The 20,875-nt window shown below is 46.3% G+C and overlaps 3 protein-coding genes across 3 annotated transcripts; 2 read left to right on the top strand and 1 right to left on the bottom strand.

The window, feature by feature from the left end:
* Window positions 1–5,212: 5,212 nt before the first annotated feature.
* TM4SF5 (transmembrane 4 L six family member 5) lies at window positions 5,213–11,837 on the top strand. Its single transcript, XM_045824487.1, has 5 exons — window positions 5,213–5,556; window positions 10,455–10,535; window positions 10,942–11,081; window positions 11,316–11,499; window positions 11,577–11,837. The coding sequence occupies exons 1-5, from the start codon at window positions 5,380–5,382 to the stop codon at window positions 11,589–11,591; spliced, it is 597 nt and encodes a 198-aa protein (XP_045680443.1). The 5' UTR covers window positions 5,213–5,379; the 3' UTR covers window positions 11,592–11,837.
* A 694-nt stretch (window positions 11,838–12,531) lies between these two features.
* VMO1 (vitelline membrane outer layer 1 homolog) lies at window positions 12,532–15,990 on the bottom strand. Its single transcript, XM_045824697.1, is given in 7 exon segments — window positions 12,532–12,660; window positions 12,902–13,020; window positions 13,023–13,091; window positions 13,363–13,484; window positions 14,385–14,466; window positions 14,469–14,584; window positions 15,986–15,990. Coding segments are annotated over 7 exon segments (642 nt in total).
* Window positions 15,614–19,071, top strand: GLTPD2 (glycolipid transfer protein domain containing 2). Its single transcript, XM_045824002.1, has 4 exons — window positions 15,614–16,408; window positions 16,516–16,580; window positions 16,837–17,003; window positions 17,093–19,071. The coding sequence occupies exons 1-4, from the start codon at window positions 16,303–16,305 to the stop codon at window positions 17,628–17,630; spliced, it is 876 nt and encodes a 291-aa protein (XP_045679958.1). The 5' UTR covers window positions 15,614–16,302; the 3' UTR covers window positions 17,631–19,071.
* Window positions 19,072–20,875: the final 1,804 nt, after the last annotated feature.

Here is a 20,875-nt window from a genome sequence, read left to right as displayed (position 1 = left end):
GAGTGATGGTTGTTTGATATTTTAGTTGTAATTTTGATGTGGTTGTGTGAGGAGGCGAGCTGTGTTTACTTTTGCTGCCACCTTGACTAGAAGTTCCCTTTTCTTTCTTAAAAGTACTCTGCTCCTACTTCCAGGAGGGTTCTATTGAAACCTTCCTGAGAATTCCTTTTAAATCCTACAGTAAATAATTCTCAAGAGTTCTGTTTCAGCCCTGGCTGGCATAGCTCAGTGGATTGAGTGCGGGCTGCAAACCAAAGTGTCACAGGTTCGATTCCCAGTCAGGGTACATGCCTGGGTTGCAGGCTATGACCCCCCAGCAACCGCACATTGATGTTTCTCTCTCTCTCTTTCTCCCTCCCTTCCCTCTCTAAAAAATAAATAATAAATAAATAAAATATTTTTTAAAAACTTGTACCTTCTTTAAAAAAAAAAAAAGAATTCTGTTTCTTTCTTCCAGTCTTTAGGATGGTATGTCTCTCCCTTTATTTTTAGAAAAATTTTAGAATTCCTATATCTTTAACATTATTACTATTATTTCATGCATACAGAACTGTGTAAAATGTAATATGGTGAATACATGAGGACCACCCACCCCCGACTCACAACTTTTATTTTCTCCTTACTTAACCTGTAAAGCAGTACCAGCTCTCAGACTCAGTACTGATGAACTTGTAGACAAAAATGTGGTTTGTTCTTGGCCCCAGTCTCTATCCATTGGGACAATGGCTGCATGCCTTCTCTAGGTTTGACACTATTTCTGCTAACTCAGCAGAACCTCTTGTCATCTGCCTCACCCTGCATCCAGATTCTCCACTTTTACTCTTCAGGCCTTATGCTTCTTCCTGCTGCACTGCTTCACTGCTTTCTACACAATTCTCCTCCTATGACTTTCATTTGTTTATGGTTTTAACTGCCTCGTGGCTTTTGCTCACTCCATGCTTTCATATTTTCCTGGATTTTGGGCCACCTTTTCCTCTGATGACTCAGGTTGTCTCACAGTCAAGTTTTTCAAGAATAAAAATCCAATTAGTTTATTAGTCATCATTAAGCAAGGTACCTCTGCTGGACAGAGCTCTTCTCAAGCTACCTCATAAGTTTTTGGCTATGGGTCAGCTACTCATTCCTAGACTGATCAGCTATGGACTAGATAATGGGTTCTGTGTCAGCCAGCTATTGCTGTGGAACCAGAAAAACAAAACAAAACAAAACAAAAAACACAAAACACAAAGGCTTAGTGACATATAAATATTTCTCAAGAGTTCTGAGCACTTATTTCACTCATACATGTATGCATTGGTTAGAGGTCCACGACACATGTTGGGATCTGATCTGGACCTTTCCCTTGTATCTCTCACCTTCCTTTTACCAGTGGGCTAACTTGGGCATGTTCCTTCCATGGCAGTAATAGGGCACAAGATGTCACGCAGCAGTACACAATGTCCCTTAAGGCCTAGTCTCAGAACTGGGATATTGTTGCTTCTGCCCACATTCCACTGTGCCCATATGGTTGGAGTTACCGGCTACCTCTAGTGGGAGGGACAACAAAATGTCATAGCAAAGGGCATGAAGGATTGAAGAACTGAAGTGAATAGTTCAATTTTTACCACAAGATCACATGGTCATATAGTCAAAAGCTATAAAGCTAATAAGAATGGCAAACCATCATTACAGACCCCCATAAAGGAAGTTGCAGGAATGATGATAGTCTAAGGCTTCTCAGAGAGAGGCAAGGTAACAAGTTAAAGGGTGCTTTTGCAATACTTACAAGTTTTCACTACCTAAATTTAAAATATGTCTCTGCTCTGGCTGGTGTTTCTCAATGGGTTGAGTGCCAGCCTATGAACCAAAGATCACAAGTTTGATTCCCAATCAGGGCACATGTCTGGGGTTGTGGGCCAGGTCCCCAGCTGGGAGCATGCGAAAGGCAACTGGTTGATGTATCTCATATATTGATGTTTCTCTTTGTCTCCCTCTCTTTCTCCTTCCCTTCCATTTCTCTAAAAATAAATAAATAAAATCTTTAAAATATGTCTTCTAAAACACAAGAGAATGAAAAAAAACACAAAAACTCATGAGACAGAAAATTTAATGAAATGAGACATCAGAAACAACATGGAGCCCTGGCCAGTGTTGATAGAGCATTGTCCTGCTCATGAAAAGGCTGCAGATTCAATTCTCCATCAGGGCGGTTTCTCTCTCACATCCCTCCCTGCCCCCCTCCCCTGGCCCTGAACCTTTACTATTTCTCTAAAAGTGAAGAAGAGATGTCCTTGGGTGAGGATTAAAAAAGAAGCATGGAGCTCCTACCTGGAGCTACTGCACGGATCACGCTGGAGCGGATCCCAGCTACCCAGGATAATTACAGACATACAGCTCACCATCTTTGCCAACATGCTGGGAGTGTTGCTCTTCCTGCTCATCTTCTTTATCTATCACTACGTGCTTGTGATTGTCAACAGTCCCAAGAAGCAGGAGTGGAAGTGGCAATTTCTCCACCCTAGGGTTCCAGGACATAGCCTGAGGCAAAATGGAGGGTGTGAGGGGCCTTCACGTTTCACTTCATCCCTTCTACCCATCAAACATATAAAGCAACTACACCTAGGTTTTTCCCCCCAAAATTTATTTCCTCAGAGTCTTCCTTAGCCTTTAGGAACAAGAAGCTGCCACCAAGTAGGGCCCTATATAGGAGCTGCTTTCTTTTCTACTCCCTCCCCCAGATATAAAAAGATAGATTTTTAGTGGACCCCCCAAAATGGAAAATTTTTTAAATGCATTAAACAATCCAACAGAAGCAAACAAAATATCAGTCATTACAATAACTGTCTGCCAATCAGAGACAGATAGTTGGGGGAAGTTCAACGTGTATTTGTTCAGGTATCCTCTGTTTCACAAATGAGACAGAGTAGCAGCTCCTCTCTCTCATAAATAGTAAAAAATCCTCTAAGGTTCTGGTACTCATTTTGAGGGGTAAGCTTTCCCCATTTTCCATGTCTCTGTAATGGTCTGAGTGGGCTGCTTGGACAGGCTACAGCAGAGGCCACTGGCTGGATACCACTCTCTGTGTGACACTGTCATCGCATGCCTTCTGAAGTCCTGCAGCACTTCCTGCCGCCTTCATCTCTTCTGTGGTACTACCACATCCGATGTGGGCCTTCACTCTCCTTTTGTGCTCCCAAGGCCCATATCTGAGCCTCATCTGTACAACTTGGAATCCCCGAAGTCTCCAGAGCAAGGCCTTGTGCACTGCAAGATTAATGAAGTAATCTGTATCAAAATAGACTCTATGTTGTAGTTGACAGAAACACAATTCAAACCAGTTCTCATAATCAAAACTTTCCAAGAGACTTCAGGCATAGCTGAATCTGCACGTTCAGTTCATGTCATCAAGACTTAGTGGCTTCCCATCCTTTGATTATTCTTTCTTCTGGATTGACTTCACTCTCCAGCAGGCAATATGCTACCAGCAACTTAAGGCTCACAACAAAAACAGAACTTCTTTGACCTCAGATTGCCAACAACAAGAACCAGAAAGTGACTCTTGGGGGAGGGGCTTGGATCACATGGCCATGGCTGAGTCAAACACTATGGCCAAAGGATGGAATGCTCTATTAATCAGGCTTTACTAGAGAGCCCAGCCTGAGAGACAGGTGGTGGCTTCAACAGGAGCAGGGTTTGATAAACAAATATGGAGAAGAAATGAAAGAACAATGAATGTCCACTACATCTTCTTAGTTTCTTTCCAGGAAACCTCCATGTGGGACTAATAGAAATTATAATGCCACTATACATCTGCTTAGTACATCCTAGTTTACAAGTACAATACTTCTCACATTGTCTTATTTAATTCTCACAACAAGCCCATGAGCCAAGTGCCCCACTATACCCTTAATATAGGTGTGGCAACTGAGACTTAGAGAACTTAGTGAGGACCTCAACAGCATAAAAACGATCCAGTCAGAAACAAAGGATACACTAATTGAAATAAAAAATCATTTACAGGGAAACAACAGTAGAGTGGGTGAAGCTGAGAATCAAATCAATGATATGGAACATAAGGAAGCAAAAAACAACCAACCACAACAACAAGAAATAAAAAGAATAATAATAAAAAAATGAGGACAGTGTAAGCAGCCTCTGGGCCAACTCCAAGCATTCCAACATTTGCATCATAAGGGTGCCAGAAGGAGAAGAGAAAGAGCAAGGAACTGGAAATCTATTTGAAAAAAATAATGAAAGAAAACTTCCCTAATTTTGGTGAAGGAAACAGACATGCAAGTCCAGCAAGTACAGAGAGTCCCAAACAAGATGGACGCAAAAAAGATCCACAAAAGACACATCATTATTAAAAGGCTAAAGGTTAAAGATAAAGAGAAGACCTTAAAAGCAGCAAGAGAAAAGGAGTTATTTACCTACAGGGGAGTTCCCATAAGACTGTCAGCTGACTTCTCAGAAGAAACTTTGCAGGCTAGAAGGGATTGGCAAGAGATATTCAAAGTCATGAGAAGCAGGGACCTACAGCCAAGATTGTTCTACCCAGCAAAGCTATCATTTAGAATAGAAGGGCAGATGAAGAGCTTCCCAGACAAGGAAAAAACTAAAGGAGTTCATTATCACCAAACCATTATTATATAAACTGTTAACAGGACTTATTTAAGAAACAGAAGAAGATCAAAACTATGAACAATAAAATGGCAATAAATACATATCTATCCACAATTGCATCTAAAAAAACAAACTAAGCAAACAAGAAGAATCATGGATATGGAGAGTGTTTTGATGGTTGCCAGATGGGAGGCAGGTGTAGGGGGAATGGGTGAAGAGATGAGGAGATTAAGAAGTACAGGTAGGTAGTTACAGAATAACCACGGTGATGTAAAGTACAGGATAGGAAATGGAGTAGACAAAGAACTTATCTGCATGACCCATGGACATGAACAAAGGTGTGGGGATTGCCTGAGTGAATGGAGCTGCTGGGTAGAGGTGGGCAAATGGGGAAAAACTGGGACAACTGTAATAGTATAATCAGTAAAATAAAAAAAATTTTAAAAAGAAATTATAAGGCTTGATTAAGTCACAAAATAGGTAAGCAGCCACCAGATAGACCAAGGAGATGTATGTGCAGAAAAAAGAGGAAGAACACACTGACCCTAGCGACTTCCTCTGTGTCAAGCTCCCTGACCTCCACCACATCCTCCTCTTCCCCTCACGACAAACAGCCCCTCCACCTCCTCTATGCCTGTGTCTCCTGCTTCTCCCCCTCATCATTGATCTTGCTAGTCTGGTTTCTGCCACACCCCTTTCCTGACCTTTGCTCCTTGCTCCAGGCTTGTTTGCCTGTCCACCTAGCCAGGGGCTCACTTTCACTCACTGCCTGTCACCATGTGCACAGGGAAGTGTGCCCGCTTTGTGGGACTCTCCCTCATCTCCCTATCCCTGATCTGCATCTTGTCCAACACCCTCCTGCTGGTGCCTAATGGGAAGACCACTTGGACCAACGTGGACAACCTCAGCTTGCAAGTCTGGCTCATGGCTGGCTTCATCGGCGGGGGACTAATGGTGAGAAGGGTAGCAAGGGAGCATAGGTCAGGGGACTGGGCACCACTCTAGGTGGTTCTGAACAGGAGGGAGAGGGACAGAGGGAAAAGAACAGCTGCCTGGGAAGGGGTGGTGTGGTGCAGGGGAGACCTGCGGTCCCCTGAATCTGCTCCTGAACACTGATCACTGTGTGGACATGCTGGAGGGGCCCCAGAGTCCTGAGCTGAATGTCTAAGGGGAACAGCAAGGAAGGCAGTCTCACTGCTCTAAGCAGCTTCCCTTATGGCAATGTCCTACCTGCCCCTCTCCATCCCCATGGCGGAGAAGATGCTGGGAACACCTCCCTACAAGGGTTGAGGAAAAAGGAACAGCTGATTGTGTGAGAAGTTATCACAGCAAGATAAGAATGAGCTTGGAGGGTGGGGTGTTTGCCAATGTCTGGAGCCAGGGAGCAGTCAGGGATCAGTCAATCTACTTCCCAGCTTGGTGTCACCCTCCCCAGCCTCCCTGTCTCTTCACTTTCAGCCCACATTTTTGGATGCTCCCCCCAGCGCTCAGAGCTAAGAATAAACTCAAACTTAGGTCAGAATGGTGGAGAAGGTGCTCCCACATCTTCCTGGAGACTAGAATCTATCAGGAAAAGTAGGAGACCTGGAGACACCAATTACCCAGACTTCCTAACTCCCATCCTCCAACTGCCTCTCCATTTAGAGAAACTTATGGAAGGCCAAGTTAGTTTAACATCTTCATGGGATGAAGACAAAAGTTCTACCCAGCATGGTTCCACACTTTTCAGGAGAGCTGACTGATAAAATTCTCTGAGAGAGGTCTCCCCTTCATCTCTTTCATAGGTCCTACCTCCTCTCCTTTATCCAACAATCTCCTTTTATCCTCTGGGATCTTTTCTCCTACCTCCCTCCCACGTGGATTCATGGCTGTTGGACTCTACTCTATCCCTCTGACCTCAACTCTGCCTGAGATATCACACTGATCCCAGGCCTACACACTCACACCATGCCTTTCTCCAGCATAAACCACCCCCACCTCTATACAGTCTAACCAGCCTGCTTCAGGGGAGATCCCTGAGGATGTCCTCTCAGCATGTTCATTCCCAGCTGCCTTCCTCCCATCTCTTGAGGCTTTTCTCAAATCTGTTCACATGGTTTGAGGTATGTCACAGGGACACAGACAAGGTTCCTGCTCTCCCTGAAGCTGGTGTTCCTGCTGGGGCGAGACACAATATCAAAGAAGCAAAAATGTCAGCCTCATTACATTAGGTACATTACATTACCCTGGCTGTTGTGTGCCCGTGCCTAGACCAGTGCCTTACACTTAAGAGGCACTTGAACAAAGTAAATAAATGATCAAGATGATTTCAGATGGAAGCAGGTATCATCAATAAAACAAAGCAGTGACCTGTCTGGGGAGCTCAGTTGATTAGAGCATCCTCCCAATACACCAAGGTTGTGGATTGGGTCCCTGGTCAGGGCATATACAAAAATTAACCAATGAATGTATAAATAAGTGGAACAACAAATCAATGTTTCTCTTTCTCTTTCTTTTTTTTAAGACTTTATTTATTTATTTTTTATAGAGGGAAAGGAGGGAGGGAGAGAGAGAAGGAGAGAGAGAGAGAGAGAGAAACATCAATGTGTGGTTGCTGGGGGCTGTGGCCTGCAACCCAAGCATGTGCCCTGGCTGGGAATTGAACCTGCGATGTTTTGGTTCACAGCCCATGCTCAATCCACTGTGCTATGCCAGCCAGGGTCTCTTTCTCTTTTTTTTTCCTCTCTTTCTCTAAAAGCAATAAATAAAAAAATAAAAAATAATTTTAAAAGTAGGGTATTTATTGAGATTAAGAGCTCCTAGGGCAAGGTTGGGGGCCACTTCTTACAGTATTCTCAAGAAAGGCCTCAATGAAGCAATGTCTGAACTGAGACTCCTCCCCCCAAAAAAGAATCAGCACTGCAGACAAGGTGACTGATCAATACAAAGCCTAAGGCAGGAGCAAGCTTGCACATCAGAAGATCACATAGGAGGTTAATGCAGCTAAGGTTTAATGAGATGAGATCTTGGGTAGGTAGAGGCCAGAGGATGTACACTTTTGAAAGCCACAGGAGAAATGTGATTTTTTTAGTAAGTACAACAGAAAACTATTGAAGGACTTGCTACTTTTCTTATGAACTTCTTAAACTTCTTTTTGAACTTTTATTTAAGTCATACAGACAAATGCCCAGATCCTTAGCATACAGCTCAATGAATTTTTACAAAGTGAACATACTCACATACTCAGTACTCAGATCAAGATACAGGTCATTACCAGAATCCCAGATGTGCCTGCCTCCCACCAGACACCACCTGCCACTGACAAGAGTCCCAACTCTCCTGGTTTCTACCCCATAGATTAGGATTGCCTGTTTGGTACTTTATATAAATGGAATCACACAGTACAGGCATGTTTGTGTCTGGCTTCTTGAGCTCAACATTATGTTTGTGAGGTTCATTTGTATTATTACATGTAGTCCATTGTATGAATACACCACAATTTAAACACTCTACTGTTGATGGACATTTGGATAGTTCCCAACTTGGTTTTATTACAAATAATGCTGCTATAAATATTTCTATAATTGTCTGTAGGTGAATAAATGTTTGCATTTCTGTTGGATGTATGCTGGTTCTTAAGGTGTGCAAATATTCAGTGCTACTAGATATTATCAGAGTTTCCTGAAGCTCTCATACTAAATCCATTTCCATTACCAAAGTATGAGAGTTCCAAATGCTCAATACCCCATTGGATTTAAAAAGATCCCTCCAGTAGCTATGTGGGGAATGGATAGTAGGTGGTCAACAGTGCATTCAGAAAGATCAGATGAAGGGCACTTCAGTTGTCCAGGAGAAATGATAATGGCTTGAACTAGGCCAGTGGCCATAGAGATGGAGAAGGGTAAGCAGAGTTGAGCTATAAACTCAGTGTTTCCTCCTGCATTTACAATTACCCATCTCTTTTCATTGGTGGGCATATAGAGTGGGAAACAGAAGCTCAGATAACAAAAAGAAAAAAACACTTTGACCTAAAAAATAAAAACCTGAAATAGGTAGTTCATTCAAAATTGGTAAATCCAAAGAGCAGTCTAGGTGTCTTTGGATCTAGGAACTCCCCAGTAAGTGAGCTAACCAGAGAGGCAAAGCCGGAGGGTGAGAAGTTGCCCCAGACCTGCCATGAAACATGGAGGAGGGGAGAATATCTGGTGAGAAGTCCATTCAACTCTGTAGGTGTTTCTGTGAGACTGCTGTGGGTGATATAACTGAACTAAAACTTTCAGCTCCTTCCCTGGAGAAAAACAAAATGCTGCTTTGTGTGTTGTGAATCAGACAAAGTACACAGGGAGGCAAAGATCAAGACAGCTGTGGAATTCCAGAGATGGGAAGTAGGCAAAGAACCTGGCACGGTGCAACAAAGATAAGACTGGAGCCAAGGTGAGGAGCCTCGAATGCCTTGCCAGAGTTGAGTTTTGATGGGCTACTCTTTGAGGAGACTCTAAAGGATGTGAGCATACAAAAGACTATTTGAAAGTTAAATTTAAGCCCTGGCTGGTGTAGCTCAGTGGATTGAGCGCAGGCTGTGAACAAAAGTGTCGCAGGTTCGATTCCCAGTCAGGACACATGCCTGGGTTGCAGGCCACAGCCCCCAGCAACCACACATTGATGTCTTTCTCTCTTTCTCTCTCTCTCTCTCTCTCTCTCTCTCTCTCTCTCTCTCTCTCTCTCTCTCTCTCTCTCTTTCTCCCTCCCTTCCCTCTCTAAAAATGGATGAATAAAATCTTTAAAAAAAAGTTAAATTTAATCTGGGTGGTGGCATGTAGGATGGAGTGTAGGGTAGCCTGGGGCAAGAGATACTACAGGAATCTAGTAGGGAGTCTGAAAACATTATTGTTGTGGGAAGTGACTAAGGATTGACTGCAAAAGAAAAAGAAAAAACTGACGGATTCAAGAGCCATTGAAGAAAAAGTCGAGAGGACTTGAGGTCTGGCTGGGTGTAGAGGATTCAAGTTTCCCAAGCTGGGTGAATATGCAGGAGGATATCTCCACTGATGGAGACCAGAAAGTCAAAGGGAGATGATTTGGGGAAATAAATTGTGAGGACAGTATGAGGCTGGCTGAATTTGAGCTAAAACCAAGACATTGAAGTGACATATCCTTCAGGCAGTTAGATTTGAATCTGGAGGCATGACTTAGGAGATGGCTATTGGCAGAGGGAGAAGCTGATGCCCTGGAGAGGATGGCTCTGTGAGGAAGGCCACAGGGAGAAAGAAAGGCAAAAAGGACCAGGACTGTGTCTTGGGGATTCTCACATTTCCCATCAAAGCCTCCACCAACATGCTCCTCCACCCTCCACTGTGATCCCAGACATTCTAACACCATTATTCCTTCCTGCTGCTGAGGGAATAGCTATTGAGCATTAACTCTGAGTTAGTCTTGACATCAAGTCGACCTGTTATTTCATTATATTATGGGATCAGCCCTGGGATGTGGGTCATGCAGACCCATTTTACAGAAGACAAAATAGACCCTGAGAGATGGATCAATTCATGGAGTGTGCAGTGCACAGGAGTTGACATTAAACCCAAGCCTCCTGATTCCCATTCAGCTGGGCACCTAACATGTACCAAGATTTATTGGGAATGTAATGATATTGGGCCCTACCCTCCTGGAGGCTACAATCCTGTCAGAGGTAAGTAGGCACATAAATTTTGATTAATTGAGAAAGGGCTCCAGGAGACATACAGATAAGGTCTTCCTACAGTCCAAAGGGCCGAGGACCTCACAGGCAGGTTCCAGGAGGAGGTAAGCACTGAGGCAACTAAGGTCTTGAGGATCTGGAAGAAATGCCCATCACACTGACCCTTGTTCCACAGGTACTGTGTCCGGGAATTGCAGCCGTTCGGGCGGGGGGCAAGGGCTGCTGCGGTGCGGGCTGCTGTGGAAATCGCTGCAGGGTAAGATCCAAATTTAACGCGGCATTCGGGAATGGTCTTTGAACAGGTCTATGAAGAGCCAGCCTAAAGCCACGGCTCCTTCTTTCCAGCTAAAGTAGATTCTCCTCTGCAGAATCCTAGGATCCATTTCTGCCTCTCCTCCCCCCGCATCCCCCCACATCCTGCCCCGCCAATCTCAGGCCTCAATGGGCCTGACCAGAGGGGACTACAACCCCATGAACCTCTGCAGCCTCTGGCTCTCAGGGTTATCCTAACTCCAAGCATTGGGGTTTGACGGGGAGTGTGTCTTAGCGTGACTAGAGAAGAGTGGTAGTGTGGGGGAAGAGGGGAAGAGCTAGGCGCGGCCAGCCGGCCCTCGGAAGGGAAATGGCGACCCTACTCGCTTCTCCTTCCACTCTGCGTCCAGATGCTGCGCTCGGTCTTCTGCTCGGCGCTCGGGGTGCTTGGTGCCATCTACTGTCTCTCAGTATCGGGAGCCGGGCTCCGAATTGGGCCCAAATGCTCAATGGACGGCAAGAAATGGAACTACCCTTTCCAAGACACCTCGTAAGGCTCGGCCAGTTTTCACCCCCTCACCCCCTCCCCACCCCATTCTGTGCCTCTCGGGACGTGGACCCGGAAACCTGGGCAGGACTCACCTTCGCCTTAGAGAGATCTTCTTCCATGTGGGCCACATGAGTCGTTTGCAAATCCCTCTTGGCGCATGCTCCAGATGGGCAACAGGGAGGGGGGCTCTCCGTGGTGACCTCCATCTCTCACGTGACCTTGTGTGGTCCACAGAGGTTCTTACTTGCTCAACCGTACCCAGTGGAGTTTGTGCAAGGAACCGCCTAATGTGGTCACCTGGAATGTGACGCTCTTCTCGCTGCTGGTGGCTGCCTCGAGCCTGGAGCTCCTGCTGTGTGGGATGCAGGTGGTGAACGCGACCATTGGTGTCTTCTGTGGCGACTGCAGGAAGAAGGAGGTGGGACGGAGTGCGGAGGAGCTATAGAGGGAACCTACTTGCTACCTGGCTGCATTCTCACGTTCCCTTTTCCGCAGGGCGCCCCTCGCTGAGGCTCCACTGACCCCCCTGCTCACTGATGGACACCCACCTGGACGCCCCTGCCCTGGAATAAACGATTTTGAGCTCTCTTGAGCGTCTCAGATTGTGCCCTATAGGAGGAGCACCCCAAGGCCTCTGGACACGCTGGGGCTTGGGGCTCTCTTGTGTGGGAGCCCCTACACCCTACTTACTTTCTTAGTAAATAGTTATTGAGCTATTAGTGTGCCCTGGAAATAAAAAATTACTAAGACAGGCAACTTCTGTGTTTTCAAATACTTTGGTATTCCAGGGTGGAAAATGGGCAATTTTAAGAGGCAAAAGATCAACTGGTGATAAACAGTTTTTAAAAACACGGTGATAATGGGGTAGATATTGACTGGTGGAGGGTCTTTTTTAAGTAAGTTAAATCTGGGAAAGTGAAATTGGAGCTGGCATCTGGTGATGGACTAACCATCTGTATCGCTGAGGGATTCCAGGCAGAGAGAACAGCAAGGACAAAGGTCCTAAACGGGAATCAGTATCTAGAAAAGCCAGTGTTTGAGTTTTGTACTGGGGGTGGGTGAAGGGGCAACTATGGAAAAGATATATAACCAATTAAGCTCTAGGAAAAGGAAGCCTGAAGGTGTTGTAACATGTCACCTCTTAATTTTTTAGAAGTTCTTTAATCTGACCAAGGTCACTGGTGGTTCGGAAGAGAAACAACCTAGGCGTTTAACGGGGATGGGGTGACTGCAAATGCCCTCAGAAAGCCAGGGACATCCTTAACTTGTAAGCAAAATTGTGTTTAAGAGCATTTTTCTGGACTGTTTCCATAACTTTCAGTAGCCTGCTGTGGACTCCTGAGCGGAAACCTGAATTTCAGCCTGGCCCAAAGCTAGGTTAGGAGGAAGACTAGGAGACACAGTTTCCTACCCCTAAAATGATTGAGACCAAAGCCAGGACAGAGAAGCTTTAGTCGCGGGTGGTGGGATAAGCCAGACGCGAGCCGGGGAGAAGGCAGCGAAGGTGTCCACCGCAACAGCAGGAAAAACACATGTCATTGACCGCAGTGTCATTGCAGAGGCCTCTAGGCAGCTCAATCTTTTTTTTTTAACTGGAACATTTTTTTAAAGATTTTATTTATTTATTTTTAGAGAAGGAAGGGAGGGAGAAAGAGAGAGAGAGAGAAACATCAATGTGCGGTTGCTGGGGGCCGAGGCCTGCAACCCAGGCATGTGCCCTGACTGGGAATTGAACCTGGGACACTTTGGTTTGCAGCCCGTGCTCAATCCACTGAGCTACACCAGCCAGGGGCAGCTCGATCTTGATCTGCAAGCCATACGCCTTCTGGACGTGGCTCACTCCAGTTTCCAAAGTCTCCCCAGGCCAGACCAGGCCCTTCCAGCTCTGCGCCATCTGAGCAGTGGAAACGTGCATTGTTTGCAACCATGTTGTCCCCAGGGTCATGGGAGCCTCCACGAGAAAGAAGAAAACCACGAGGAAGCGCCCTTTGGGACACCATGGGTGGCCTGCTCGATGCACCCCACCTACGAGGGAAAGGGAGACTCTTTGGCTCTGCGGGTGCCCCTTACCCTCCTCCCTCCCGACCCAGCCAGGTGCTACACAACCCCGGTGGGTTGGATCTAATAACCTGACACCCACCGAGGTGCGGATGAGAGGTCTACCATCTACTCCCAAGTCTAAAGGGCCCCACAGGTCTGGAGGAAACTGCCGGCTAGGAGGGGGGTGTTTGTAACAGAGGATAAGGGCACACCCCCACCCCAGGGGATCATTGGCCCCTGCCCGCCCCCCTTCCAGCCTGGGACTCCACTGATGAGTGTTGCTCCATATTCCCACAGGTGTGGTGGTGCAGCCTGATCCCATTCATTGCTGTACAGTTGCCAGGAATTCCTTGTGGGGTGGGGGCACCCCACCTGGGGAGGGAGAAGAGGGGTAAAGACGAGTCAGAAGACTACTGAATTATTTTATTTTTTTTATAAATAAACATTGAATCCATTACTTTTCATTTATAACTGAATGAAATTAGTTGGTATTTTAAAAATTAACTTGGTGAGCCCTGGCAGGTCAGCTGAATTGGTTAGAGTCTTCCCAATATGCCAAGGCTGCAGGCTGATCCCCTGTCTGGGCACATTCAAGAAGCAACCAATGAATGTATAGTAAGTGGAAGGACAAATCAATGTCTCCCTCTCTTAGTCTTCCCTTCCCTCCCTCCCTCTCCATCTCTCTCCCTCCTTTCCTCTCTGTCCCTCCCCTCCTCCATCTCTTTCTCTTTCTCCCCCTCCCTTCTTTCCTCTCCCTTGTTCCCTTTTTCTCTCTGTTTAAAATTAGTAAATAAAAATAAAATAAACTTGGGAGGCCAAAGCCTTTAGCTTGTGGAACTGTATGCCTTTAATAAACATATTTAAAATATTAAATAACTCATTTAAGAATGGGCCCTGGCTGGTGTGGCTCAGTGGATTGAGCACTGCCCTGCAAACCAAAGGGTCCCAGTTGATTCCTAGTCAGAACACATGCCTAGGTTGCAGGTTAGGACCCCAGTGGGGGGTGCATGAAAAGCAACCATACACTGCTGTTTCTCTCCCTCTCTTCCTCCATCCCTTCCCCTTTGTCTAAAAATAAATAAATAACTTTTTAAAAAAGAAGAAGAGGAGGAAGAGGAAGAAGAAGAGGAAGAGGAGGAAGAGGAAGAGGAAGAAGAAGAAGAAGAAGAAGAAGAAGAAGAAGAAGAAGAAGAAGAAAATGACCACTCTCTTCTCTTAGGTCTTGTGCATCTCTGCCTTCTGGAGACCTAGGTCTGAGCCCTCATCTTGATCAAGAACCTGCTGGTGAGGAATCCGTCAGGATACATCTCATGCCAGGCCCAGTTGCCCCCCACCCAGGGCCCCTGTTGGTCACTTAGATGACTTTAGTGTAGCTGCTCGAACCGTCTGCTTGGTCATGTCTGCAGCATGTCACCCACAGCAGCAGCAGCTTGGCTCCCGCACCTGATTCTACGCTGCAGCCTCTGTCAGCCGTGGCCCCTTATGCAAGTTTATAGCACCTCTGCCCCTACAAGGGTTCTGACTGCAGAAGAGCCACTAGGATTAAGTGACACCAAAAACGAAGCTGCTCCCAGAACCCAAAGGACCCGGCTCTCTGCTCAGGGAGATGTAGGCTCCTGGCACCAGAGGAAGAGGGGCACCAGGGGCTGACAGGTTAGAATAACCACCACCTACTGAACGTTTACTTATGGGCCACAAATCCTGTTCTATTAAATCCTCACAACTTTAGGAGGTGGGAATTACCCTTGCTATTTTGCAGATTTGGGAACTGGGGCTTGGAAATGGCAAGCAATTTATCTAAGGTCACAGTCAGCAAGCTGGGAAACATTCCAACACTGGGAAATGGGGAGCCCAAGGCTAGGGATGGAAGTGGAGGCTACAGAATTCCAATGGACAGGATTGATCTGAGGCAAACTCAGGGGCCTCCAAGGTGTGAGCGAGCATCAGAGTGAGACAGGGCAAGAATCCATGAACTGTGGGAGCCAAGGCCTTCTTAGCAATTGGGGTCTTGACTCCTTGAGAATCTGGGATACTCCTCATCCCAGAAATATGCACAGAGCCAGGAACAATTCTAAGAAGTTTAGGTACAGGTTACTAAGAACAGGAGATGGTGTTTTTGTTTTTGTTTATTGCATCTTGCATCATTTCCCTGAATGTGTTTCCCCCCATGGCCATGAGGTAGACTTCTAATTTGCAAAAACCAAAACCAAACAAAAAAGTTGGCTCAAATTTGTCATGGGGAGCACCATCCCTGATTTGCCTGCCCCTCATACACATTCCTTTGTTTATTCAACATATAGTTACTTAACAATAATGTGTTTATGCCTAGGCGATATTCTAAGTGCTGTGAACAGAGCTGCAACCAAGAAAAACAAGGCCCCTGTCATCAGAGTTCATGATCCAGGGGGGATCAAAATGTAAATTCTCCAATGGACCCTGAGCTCCAGGAAGGCAGTTTTGTTTTTTTTGTTTTTTTTTTGTCTTCTTGAGGATTAATCGGGGCCTGGCATGTGGAAATAGTTAATAAAAGTTGATTTGATAAATAATTGAGGACCAACCTGGAGTTTAAAAAATTAAACCACAAAAAATGGAAGACCAAAAAGCCCAAAGTATATAATCAAAATGTCATGCATACAGATCAAGATAAGTCCTCTGGGATAAGTTAGAGAATTTAGAAGTGGGTGTTCCCTGGATCCCAGGTGCCCCAAGCTTGAACTTAATAGGTAAGATTTATGGAGCAATTGCGGTAAGCTTTCCTATTTAGTGTTTACACATACGTTGTCATTTAATCCTCGCAAAGTACCTATTATTATCCTCCATTTACAGCGGAAGGAACTCAAGCCCAGAGTTAACTTAGGACCCACACCATTGCTCAGTGGGAGAGCTGGTTTTCACCCCAGCCTCCCTTCCCAATACCCAGGCTGCCTCTTACTACAACCTGGCCCTACAGAAAGGAAAATAGAGAGGTGTCATTGCCACCAAGTTCCCCATACCCTCTTAATCTGGTTTCTCATCCTTGAGATGACGCCCTCTGGGGCAAGGGGCAAAGGGCAAAGGGGAGGGGGCCTTAGATTAATTATTAACCTTTGCCCTCAGTGCACCAGGACTACTCTTCCTTCTCGGAGGCGGAGGGACAAAGGCTGGGTAGGAGCACGTGACGGGGTGGTGGTCCCAGGCAGCTATGGGGGTCGCGCTGCCTCCACAGGTCTCTCGGCGCTGGTTCCGCCATACAATTCCTCTTGCCATCTTCGCGCTGCTACTTTTTTATCTCTGTGCTTGGAGCCTACGTGAGTGGCCTCTTTCCTCACCTCCCCTGGGAGGAAGCCAGGAATCCAGGTCCTTGGGACCTAATCTCCCTCTTCGACCCTCACCACTCCGCCTTGCCTCTCCCCAGGTGCCTTCTCAGGCTGCCGATTCCGGACACTGTCCTGCATTGCCGAGGGACCGCCGCCTTTACAGGTATGTTCAGGGCAGGGCTGGGACCAGGAGCTCCAAATAGGATCCTGAACAGGGGGAAATGCAGTCAGCCTGACTTTGGTGAGAATAGCTCCTCCTTCCAGTATCCTCTCTCCCGACAGCAGCTCAGAGTATGGCAGGAGGGACACCAGCTAGACCTTAGGAATAATTTCTTCAGAGCCCGACTGCGCTGCCTGGCGAAGGAGGCCCAACAGTCTAAGGGTTCTGCACACCCCCCCCCCAATATCTACTCCCCCAGGTGCGGCAAGAGTCGGGATCCCTGGAGACCCCGGAGCGAGAAGAGCCTCCGTGTCTGGGCCCCCAGGGGACGCTGGGCCGCATGGTGAGGCCGTTCCGCGTTAGTCTGAACCCCGAAGGGGATGTGGAGTTGTCGCAGTACCTGGCGGGATGGAGGGAGTTAATCAAGTGAGTGGTCCCCCTTCCCCTAAACCAGTCCCCGCCCCCACCTCGCCTTCTCTCTAACGATTCCACTCTTCCCACCACCACACACACAGGTTCCTAACTCCCTTCGGCTCCATCTTCGCCTTCGCCACAAGCGAGGCCTTCACGAAAGTAACAGCCCTCGAGGCTCGGGTGCACGGCCCAGAAGCCGCGCACTATACGTCGCTGGCGGTCATGGTGGCCTGGGAGCGGCGGGCGGGACTGCTGGAGCGGCCTGGGGTCAGCCCTGGAGACTCGGCCCGCTCCTCCGGTTCACGAACGACTCTCTTGCTGCACCGTGCGCTACGCTGGTCCCAGCTCTGCCTCCACCGGGTGGCGACCGGCACGCTCGGAGGCCCGGGTGCCGGAGAGCAGTGCAGCGACGCCTACAACACAGTCCTGGCCCCGCACCACCCCTGGCTGGTCCGTCAGGCTGTCCGCCTCGCATTCCTCTCCTTCCCAGGTCGCGGCCACCTGCTGGAGCTGGCTTGTCCCGGAACCAGAGAGGCGGCGGCGCGGGCTGCCGTGGTCCGCGCCGCCAGCACCCTGGAGGACGTCTACAACCGGACCCAGTGCTTGCTGGCCGAGGCCGGCCTGCTCCAGCTTGCGTAAGGCCAGCAGCTGCCGCGACCCGCTAGGAAGGGAGCTCCCGGGGGCGGGGTCAGCGCCGAACAGCCTCCCGGTCTACACTTTGCCGCGTGCTTCCAGGGCCAGGGGGGCGGGCACCTGACAGCCCGCCTCTTTGGTGACGTCACTGGCTTAAACGCGCTCCGCCGGGCGGGGGATTAGCTCCTCCCTCTATCCGAAGTCCTCAGAAGAACGAAGGAGCTGTGGGGAATAAAAAGAATACTTTGGTGTCCGTGGATTAAGGGCGTTTTCTGTGATTCCAGCAGGCGCTTAAGGACATAGAAATAAATGGTTGCGTGGGACAATGTGTCATCCCTGTTCCCGGCAACCGAGAGACACACTCCCCTTGGCTATCTCAGCCACTTCTATGGCTTCCTTGCCAACCACACGCCAAGTCTCCAGCCCAGGCCTGTGTCCTAAGCTCCAGCCCCATAAAGCCACATATATCCCGGACACCTCCACAGACACCAAAAATGCAACACGTACAACTGAGATCCAATCGCCCCCTCCAAGAACTGCATCTCTTCCTGTGTTCTTTGTCTCTCTGAATAAATGGCACCCTCTTCTGTCAACCACGCAAGCCTAAAACCAGTACCTCATGCCTCACACTAAGCAGAAGCTCAGCTCAATAATGTATCTTCATTAAATTACTTTTGGGCCGCCTCCACGATAGGGAACATGAAAGAGCTTTGTCATTTCATACACTGATAACTCCCAAATTATAACTCCAACCACGTTCCCCTGGACTCCAGAATCTTATCTATACACCTTCTCATTTGACATCTCCCCTTGGATTTCAGCTAGACATAGCAAACTTAACATGCCCAAAACTTCTAATACCCTTTCCTCCCAAAATCCTCCCTTTGTCTTTGCTGTCTGAGTAAATGACAATTCCATTCTTCCAGGTCCTCACGCCAAAACCTTGTAGTCATCTTGACTTTTTGTTTCTCTTTCATCACACCCACATCCAATCCATCAGAATCTGACCATTTCCCACTATCTGCACTGCTACCACACTTGTCAAGCCAACTTTATCACCTAGATAATTGCAATAGCTTCCTAATTGTTTCTCAGTCCCATATTTTGCCTCCCTACAGTGTATGCTTAATAGAACAGCCAAAATTATTCTTTAAAATGTAGTTCACATTATGTCACTTCCTTGCTCAAAACCTTCCAATGGCTTCCTATTGTACTCAGATGAAAAACATTTTTATTTAAGCAGGAAATTTTCTGGATCATGTTTTCAGTTGAGATTGATGGATAGCTTCATAAGGGTCCTACCTGTCTGACTCTGCACTAGCCAAGTTGACTTCCTCAATGTTCATTAAACATGTCAGCTTTGATTCTGCCTCAGAACTTTTGCACCTGCTCTCCACTCTGTCCATAATGCTCCCCCACCCAAATAAACAAATGACTTCCCTCCTTATTAGCTTCTGGTCTTTATTCAAATGTCTCCTCAGTGGCACCTTTCCTGATTATTCTTTCTAAAATTTCAACACACACGGACATATACACACATTCCCTATCTTCCTTCCTTGCTCTATTTTACTTTTTATACAGTTCACTAACTATTGTAATCATTTGTTTTGTTGTCTCACCAAATATATGTAAGTTCCAAGGGGCTAGAAGTTTCTGTTTTGTTTCCTGATGTACCTCCAATGCTTCAAACAGTGCTTGGTATCTAGTAGACATTTAGTAGTTTATTGTCTAATGAATGTATGAACACTAAAAACAGTTCAGATGGCTGGAGCCAAGAGAATCAAAAAGAAAAGAAGGGGGTTACACAACACTGTAAATGTACCTGGTGTTACTAGATTATACACCAAAACCTGTTAAATGCCAAATTTTATACTATGTTATTTATAATTTACTACAATAAAAATTTAAGAAGTAAAAAGGAGGCTTGATTCTGGTCACAATGGACAGGAGCGAGTTCATAAAGGGCCTTATAAACTATTTTACAGATTATATCTCAAGCATTAATTTTAAGCAGAGTATTGTGTGGATTATAGGCTCAGTTCAAAAAATCAGCTCCAGCTGGAGTATGTAGGAAGAGTATGGCAGATTCATAGGAGAACCACTCCACAAAATAACAGCAAAATACACATTCTTCTTAACTGCCCCTGTGACATTCTCCAGGACAGACCATATATTAGGCCACAATGAAGTCCCAATAAATTTAAAAAGACTGAAGTCACAAAAATATTCTCCAACTGAAAAAAAAAAAACAAAATTAGAAATCAATAACAAAAGGGATTTTGGAAATTCACAAGTATGTGGACATTAAATAACACACTCCTAAACAATGTGTCAAAGGAAAATTCAGGGAAAATATTTTGAGATTAGTGAAAATGAAGACAACATGTATTAAAACTTAGGGTTGCAGACTAAGCAGTGTTCAGAGGAAAATATTTAAATGGAAATGCTTATATTAAAATTTTTTAAAAGAGCCCTGGCTTATGTGGCTCAGTGGATTCAGTGCTGGCCTGTGAACTAAAGGATCGTCAGTTTGATTCCCAGTCAGGGCACATGCCTGGGTTGCAGGGTCCCCAGTGCGGGGGGCTGGGGGGTGGGGGTCAGGGTGCGTGAGAGGCAACCACACATTGATGTTTCCCTCCCTCTCTTTCTCCCTCCATTCCCCACTCTAAAAGTAAATAAATAAAATAATTTTTAAAGAATCAACTAATGAATGCCTAAACAAGTGAAACAATAAATCGATTTCTCTCCCTTCTCTCTTCTAAAAAAAGTCAGTAAATAAAAAGTTCAATATAAAAAAGAACTACAAACTCAACAGAGGATAACCCAATCTTTAAAAAATTTTACTTATTTACTTTTGAAAGAGAGGGAAAGGAAGGGATAGAAACATCAATGTGTGAGAGATACATCCATTGCCTCCAGCATGTCCCCAACTGGGGACTGGGCCCACAACCCAGGCATATGCCTTGACTGGGAATCGAACCAGCAACCTTTTGATTTGAAGGCCAGCACCCAGTCCACTGAGCCACACTTGCGAGGGTGAGATATCTGAATTTTAAAATGGGCAAAGGACTTCCATAGACATCTCTCCAAGGAAGATATACAAGATATGCAAAAGAACAATTAGCATATGAAACTAGGATCAACAACACTAATCATTAGGGAAATGCAAAAACAAACAAATCGACAACATACTAATTCACATCCTCCAGAACTGCTAAAGTAAAAATACATAATAATGCCGACTGATGTGG

The sequence above is a fragment of the Phyllostomus hastatus genome, unplaced genomic scaffold (genome assembly GCF_019186645.2).
Source record: "Phyllostomus hastatus isolate PE091 unplaced genomic scaffold, TTU_PhHast_1.1 phas_scaffold_55, whole genome shotgun sequence".
Classification (NCBI taxonomy): Eukaryota; Metazoa; Chordata; class Mammalia; order Chiroptera; family Phyllostomidae; genus Phyllostomus; species Phyllostomus hastatus.
The sequence above is the reverse complement of the archived record's forward strand: the minus strand, read 5'-3'. Positions and strand labels throughout refer to the sequence as shown.

Excerpts from the sequence above, each read along its gene's own strand:
- GLTPD2 (XM_045824002.1), top strand. The coding sequence starts at position 16,303 with ATGGGGGTCGCGCTGCCTCCACAGGTCTCTCGGCGCTGGTTCCGCCAT. Across the intron at positions 16,409-16,515 it reads TCTCTGTGCTTGGAGCCTAC|GTGCCTTCTCAGGCTGCCGA; the intron begins GTGAGTGGCCTC and ends GCCTCTCCCCAG. Across the intron at positions 16,581-16,836 it reads AGGGACCGCCGCCTTTACAG|GTGCGGCAAGAGTCGGGATC; the intron begins GTATGTTCAGGG and ends CTACTCCCCCAG.
- TM4SF5 (XM_045824487.1), top strand. The coding sequence starts at position 5,380 with ATGTGCACAGGGAAGTGTGCCCGCTTTGTGGGACTCTCCCTCATCTCC. Across the intron at positions 5,557-10,454 it reads TCATCGGCGGGGGACTAATG|GTACTGTGTCCGGGAATTGC; the intron begins GTGAGAAGGGTA and ends CTTGTTCCACAG. Across the intron at positions 11,082-11,315 it reads TACCCTTTCCAAGACACCTC|AGGTTCTTACTTGCTCAACC; the intron begins GTAAGGCTCGGC and ends TGTGGTCCACAG.